Source organism: Cynara cardunculus (genome assembly GCF_001531365.2).
Source record: "Cynara cardunculus var. scolymus isolate 2C chromosome LG 6, CcrdV1, whole genome shotgun sequence".
NCBI classification, from domain to species: domain Eukaryota; kingdom Viridiplantae; phylum Streptophyta; class Magnoliopsida; order Asterales; family Asteraceae; genus Cynara; species Cynara cardunculus.
This window is the reverse complement of record NC_037533.1, coordinates 19872523-19879807: the sequence shown is the minus strand read 5'-3', so window position 1 is coordinate 19879807 and position 7285 is coordinate 19872523. Positions and strand designations below refer to the sequence as shown.

At 33.6% G+C, this 7285-nt stretch overlaps 1 protein-coding gene across 1 annotated transcript; it reads right to left on the bottom strand.

The window, feature by feature from the left end:
- Nucleotides 1-102: 102 nt before the first annotated feature.
- LOC112514603 (protein EDS1-like) lies at nt 103-3191 on the bottom strand. Its single transcript, XM_025121169.1, has 3 exons — nt 2779-3191; nt 1485-2339; nt 103-982 (listed from the first exon to the last, which is right to left on the bottom strand). Exons 1-3 carry the CDS (start codon nt 3106-3108, stop codon nt 242-244), a joined length of 1926 nt encoding a protein of 641 aa, XP_024976937.1. The 5' UTR covers nt 3109-3191; the 3' UTR covers nt 103-241.
- Nucleotides 3192-7285: the final 4094 nt, after the last annotated feature.

The following is a 7285-nucleotide window of genomic DNA, read 5'->3' as shown; positions in this document are numbered from 1 at the left end:
TCTTAGGATGTTTCTTGCTTGAAATGGTTAAAGTTTTACCAAGATGGAACATTATAGATTAAGAGGCAGTATGATTCGTCCAATTTCTTAAGGTCTTGTTAGTCTTACGAATATTAGTAGTACAATTATGAATGGAAGACACTCCTATTATAGTAAGAGTGTAGATACAAATTGATATGGGAATGACCTAATTGTAATCGTGATTTACTTTTATCAAAGACATGTCTATAGAGTGTACGATTCATGATCGATTGTGGTGATCATATGGTAGCTCTTTCCACAACTTAGAAATCGTAGATTCTCCCCAAAACACATCCTTTTCGGGTATTTTCTCATCAAAAATCCACTTCTGGACTTGCTTTTCTATGCTCTCCAATCCCGCCTTAACCTCTTCGAGCGTCTTCTTCCGAGGTTCCTCGACCTCTTTCTTGAGTTCCTCAACCTCTGCCATGAAACTACTCTCTGAAATCGACTCGAACCCTGTAACGTTCAAGTGCTCGTACCATCGTTGTGTAAACTTGTACCTTTTCGGTCTGACTTCCATATAACCGTTCCCCTTTGAGTGTCGATAGTAATTTGCTATGTCAAGAGGCTCAACGAGCCGTCTAAACTCCGTCACCAAATCCACCCACTCCTTCCGCCCCTCGAAACCATCAGGTAGATCCTCACGCATCAGCATCTCTATAATTACATCCAATAATTTAGCCATCACCAGCCTGTTTATGTTGGCAATGAAGTCATCGTGCTGGTCTTGAAGCTTGAAGGCTTCGTAGTAATCCGTATTGCCATTGGAATGCTTTTCTTTGTACTCGCGGATTTCGTCTAGGATATCCTCGATGATCTTCTTTTCAATTTGAGTTCCTTCAGATCTCATCTGTTTCGGTCCATATTTTCGCATGGAGGCGTCAATCAGCTTCTCGTTTTCTTTCTTCCTATTCTCCGCCTCTTCGGCTGCCACTAGACACCATTTCGCTTCTGCACTCTGCGAGAACAGGAATCGTAAAGTTCAGCAACCCAAAAATAACATAAAAAATGTAAGAATATGTGGAACCCTTGTTAGGTTACTCTCCAAAAGAATCCTTAAAAGACAGAGAGGTTCCAATATATAAAGAGTAGAAACGGTCCAAATTTAGCCAATGTGGGAGTCTAACACTCCCCCTCCAACGGGAGCTAGATGGGCATAGATTGTTTTAGCGTGTCGAGACTCGAGAGGGGGATAAACAAGTACAAGTGCCCCAGAGTCTTTGACTCCGTAGAGTAGTAGATCTTTGCTCTGATACCATGTGAGAATATGTGGAACCTAGATTACTCTCTGAGAAAGATATCAAGGAGAGAAGTGAGGTTCCAAACATATATTCTGTAGAAATGGTCGAAATTTAGCTGCTGTGAGATATACATATATATATATAGGACAAATGGTCTAAGTTTAGCTAATGTGAGACTTTAACGAAGAAGAAGACGAACTTGATTTCATCAGTACTCACCAGTTCAAATAAAGCTTTGTTACTAGCTGCATCACTTTTAGTACGATCGTGAGTCAACAGGTGACCGTTAAGGTCTTTCAGATCAACCGAGTTCTGCCACTGCAATCTGTTCTTTAGTTCTTCTTCATAACTCAAACTTTCGGCTAAACTGTTAAGAGCAAAATCAGCTAGATTTTGATGCTCATTCGTCAACTGCAAGAAATAGAACAGCAACTGTAGAACGGCATTTGGGTTATTAACAACAAGCTGTTGGCTTTCATCTCGATTGTGGAAAACGTAAGTACCAAAGGGTCTGTAAGGCGAGACTTTTACATAGTCAACAGATAACTTTTCCGTTAGAGAACTTGTAGGTTCCATAAGATCAAATGCAGCACGCCTTGCAACAATTGATGCCTTGATCATCACATTTTCAAAGAATGTAACTGCTTGATCAGCTTTTACTGATTGATCACGAGGGACAGGTTTTTTCGGAGTCGGGTGGAAAAATTTAGGAAATTTGTGGGATTTCTGATCGTCGGAGTTGACTTTGGTGTTGACTTTTTGTTGGAAAGATTTGAGAATATTGGGTAGATGTTCTTGAACGGATATCTTGGGAGCTAGCATCAGACGAGGAACAATGTCGTGTTCCATGACGAAATGGGTGAAACGAGCAGCCCAATTCCGTCGGACCGCGTGAGAGAGGTTTCTGTCGCCGATGAGCGGAGACCCAAAAGTTACACAATGAATCGGAACTTGGATTCTTTGTTTTCTTGCATATTCTTCAAGAATCCAGAGTGTGGCAAAACTTGCTATAGCACCACCAGATGAATGTCCTGTTAATAAAATCTTGTTACCTTCCTTCACAGCTTTCTCTACCTGGAAATTTACAGTTTGACTTTGAGGTCATCGCTCTTCCTGTTTGAATTCAGAATTCTTTTTGAATTTCACCAAAGATTTTAACAAGAAATGCATTCCATTCAGATGTTTTCTTCCAAAATCTGTTCTAGAGCAAAGTTTCACAAAAATTCAAAGATTCCCCTATTGATCTTAGAGTCGAAAACCATTCTCTTTGACTTACAGTCAAACTTTATTCATTTAGGGTGCGTTTGGCTCCAGAAACGGATAGGACTATACGAACACGAGTGAGCTAGATGGGTGAAAGAATCCCGGAAGGTTTTAGAGTTTTTATTTGACATGGGTAGCTTAGTAATTTACCAATCATGTTGTGATAGAGACTCTGAAGAACCTCTTGAAGAACCAAGTTTATATCAACCGAAAAGAAAAGAAAATATGAGAAATCGAAAGTGTAGTATACCTCCATTCGAAACCGTGAGTTCGTCAAAAGATCTTGAAATCTTTGAAGAAATGCTTTGTTGACTTTTGCAAGTCGACCCTCTCCGATACGCTGGAGAGACGGAAACAGATTATGATCAACATCTGTTTCACCGAAATCATCATCAGCGTACCAATCTTCGACTTCCCATGATCCTTTAAATGCAAAGATCAAAACCTCCATCCTTGATGATGATGATGATGCCATACCATGTTTCTTGTACTGTTGGCTGTGTTTATGAGCTTCCATGGATTGAAACTGAGCAGCTCTGATAAGCTCATCACTCAGATCCTGTGCCATTGATTCTGCCATTTTCTCTGTGTAAAACACAAACTAAAAGCACACAGTTTGTAAGTTGTCTTATGTCTTATTGGCCTGGGTGGGGTGTAGTTATCAAGAAAACAAGAAAGTAGAATAGTTATATCTTAATACACTTGTGCTCTTGTTTCCTGGAAATTGTTTAAAATACCCCTCAATTTACTTTAATCAGATGACATTTTAGTAATTTGCAAAATCTACTTTTTATGAATATAATATTCATAAAATTAAACCGGTTGTTAAAATGTTGACATGACAAGTAGCATTTTAACCAGTAATGTAAATAACATTTTACCGACAGTTATTTTATGAATATTAAATTCTGAAAAAGTAGGGTTTTTTTTTAGTTTACTTGGACTATTTTGATGAATACTTTTTGCTTGTAGACTTCAAGGAAGTTTCCACGGCAATGGGTTTATTTTATTATTTCTTATTTATTATTTATTATTATGTTTATATTTCTTATGTTTCTAGTTTGAGCTATTTCAATTGTCTTTTAGGTCATTCTTTTATTCTGTTTTTATTTTATTTTATTGTATATTATTAATTTTAATTTATTTAATTAAAAGTGTTTTTAAAGACCCATCGACTTGGTTGATGGTGGTGGAAATGGAATGGATTACACTAAATATAACTATACAAGGCAGAATAGTCTTTTTTTTGGATTTGGGAATTTAAATTTGAATTCCGTTTTAAAACTCAAAGAATGAACCAAATTTAACGTCTTAATCTCGAGTCTATTGATCGGGCGAGAGTTTTGGTATTTTCTCATCAGAAAAACTTTGTTTATGTATAGTTTAATAGGATTAGTGGTCTCGAAGACTTGTTTGTTTAGCCATTCAGGAGTGTTTCTTTCTGGCTTGATCATCAAAGCCAAAAGGGCTATATGAAATAAGCATGGATCTCTCACTTGTCTTATTTTTAGCTGTCTCAAACAAATTAATGTCCAAGAAATAATCGAATCCTCTCTTTTTGTCTCCCTCAAACCCATCGGTCTCGTATCTCTCAGTAAGACAGATAGTTTAACTCATACAAAGTAAACAGCCTCTAAAGGACAAAATTTTACACGTAAAATGAAAATGTGAGAATTCGAAAACGTGGGTATTTGCGTTTATGAGCTTCTTTGATAAGCTCATCATTCAGATTCAGTTCCAGTGGTTCAGCCATTTTCACTCTCTAAAAGGACACAGTTGAATATGTGTTGTTTATAAAGAAAACAAAAATGGGAAGAGCAGGAAAGTGGGTGGAATGTGATGTGAGGAGGGTTCAAATGTATGGCCATAATTTAATAGCCCACAAGACCTTTTGTGGATTCACACCACTCCATGGTCACGACTTTTGAGCCATTTTCAATTTGGCTTAGCTTCAGAAATTGCATGGCACGGACGTCCGTATAAATGCCCAAATGATAATTGTTTCAAAACGGGAAGGACAATTTATTTTAGGGCAAATTGTATGAAAAAATAACATATTTTAACTTGATTCTTATTTTGGATAACGTATTCTTAAAACTTCCATTTGTTAGATGTAAAGTTTTAAACATTTAGGTAGTGTTTGGTACGCAGACTGGATGGGACAGGACAGGATAGGACGGGACATGATTAATTGTATGTCCTATGTTTGGTACGACTAGGATATGGCGGGACAAAACTATTAAAATGACCATATTACCACTAAATGTTGTTCAATGTTATTTTATATCATATAATAATTGTAAAATGACAACAAATCAATCAAAATATTGTCATTTTAACTTTAGTCCCATGTTGTTCCACCTTTTTTGGTGGAACAAAAAAAATCAAGATTTGTCCCACTAAAATTAAAAATAGTCTCACCTTGTCCCATGTTTTTTTTGTCCATGGCATGCCAAACATGAGACTATTTTTTTGTCTCGTCCTGTTTCATGTAGTCTGCATACCAAATGCACCCTTAAGTACCCGAGTAACCGGTTAGTGTGGCGAGTGATGTGATATCCAACTCAGTATTCATTGTTGACGTGGTTAGCCACATAGATTTTTTTAATTTAAAATTAATCTTTTTTTTAATCTAAAATTAATCTTCAATCGGTTACTCGGGTACTTGAATATTTAAAACTTTACATTTTAGGTACCAAAATAGAAATTTTAAAAGTATAATACCTAAAATAGGAATTAAGTTAAAGTACGTTACTTTTTCGTACAATTTGCCCAAAATAAAAAATAAATATATGTACTATATTATAAAACATTTGATAAAAACTCTTAAAAACCATTTTGTATGCATATTACTTAAAATTCAAGATTACAAATAAATTATGCATAAGTACAACTTATTAAAACTTATTATTTGAATTCGTGTAACTAACTGCAGATAAACATAATCAAATAAAAAATAAATATCTCATTTTAAATATAAAAAATCAAAAATATAATTAGGATAATCATTGAGTTCTAACAAAATACTTAATTATTATTTATATAAAAAATTATATTATTAAACTAAAAATAAAAAATGAATTAAAGAAATACACAAAAAATGAGAAATTTTAAATAGTTAGTTTGATACTAATATCAATAAAAAAAAAATTTCAATTTTTATATTTTACTCAAAAATAAAAATGTTATCGCTTTCTCAAACCATATAAAATTATATTATAATATCGACTGAAACAAAAAAAACGAAACATTAAAATCGAGATGTATCTCGCTACATTGTACGAGTACCATTCTAATTCAATTAAAAGACACTAATTCAATTTCAAAGAAGCATGACAATTGCCAAACGTATTCAACACGTCCCATAACCTAATGGGAAATTAGACCCTTTCTTGTGAATTAACCACGCAACTTCTAAGGGACCCAATTAGATTTGAGAACCCCATGAAGATTTGAAGTTGATATTTTTAGTATTCGATTGAATAAGAAATAAATAAGAATATTGATTTGACTTGTACTGATTAAGAGAATGGAAGAAAACTGCTACTCAATCAAAAACTCATTATCAAACTGAAATGCTTATGATCGTGTCAATGCCTCAATGGCTTCTAATAAACTGCTCGAGACAAATCTGATATTGAAAAAAAAATATATCTAGTTTTAATCATGATTATTCATACTGTTTAATTTTACCATAGCTTGACAAAGATGATGTAGTTTTAATTATTATTATTATTATACATAGACTTGAAATCATGTGAGACCAGACTGTTTTCGTGAAACGCGTGATATAATATTTTTACACTTGAAACTTCACAACAAACATTATAAATGTGATCTTCATAGTGTTGATAAATATTATCGAATACAAATTAACTTACATTTTGTATTAATTTGTATTGGATATTGGTCATGCATTAGGGGTGGCTAGGCACGGCTTGTCCCCCATGATTGCGAGTGGAAGCAATGCGAGGAGTTTGAATTGTGTAAGTTGTAAGGTTTGAAAAAAGTAAAACTGAATTCTTTCTAACAATTGGTGTAACTTATTTAGGTTAAAAACTCGTTTTTAATATCAAGGTGATTTGTTTATTTAAATAATAACATTTCGAGAATTAATTACTTAAAAAGTGATAAAATTCAGTTGAGGTGGTGTTAAAAATAGTTTATTTTCTGCAACTTTTGGTTGAAAAGAAATTGAAAGAGTTTTTAAGCTAAAAATAAAAGTGAAGAGTGGCGATAACTTGAAGGGGTTGAAAAAGTTAGAGAGAGGGTCCCACTGCCAATTAGATTCATTTGAGACTTCAACTCCAACAAATCTGTGGGTAAGGGCCCCCTTTGGATTTCCCTTGTTTGATTCTTCAATACAACCCACCTTTTCCTTTTCCTTTTTTCTTTACTTTACGATTCTTCCAATTCAACATTTCCTTTTTCATTTTTTCAATATAAAACGATAAAAAAAAAATACAATAATTTGAACTATCACATCAATGTTATTGTCGACTCTTGTTTAACTTAATATGTTCTTACGATATAATATAAAATAAAACATAATTATTTACAATGAAATTAAAACGTTCAAATGATTAGATATAAAATCATTTAAAGGGTTTTACTCAATTAGAATAAGGTTAATATTTTAAAAGCGTTTTTAAAATATTAAATGAATCTGCCTCTATTCAAAATCATTATTCAACTCATAAATAATCTTAAATAAAAAAGTAGGTTATATAGAAAATATAAACTGATTATTATAACTT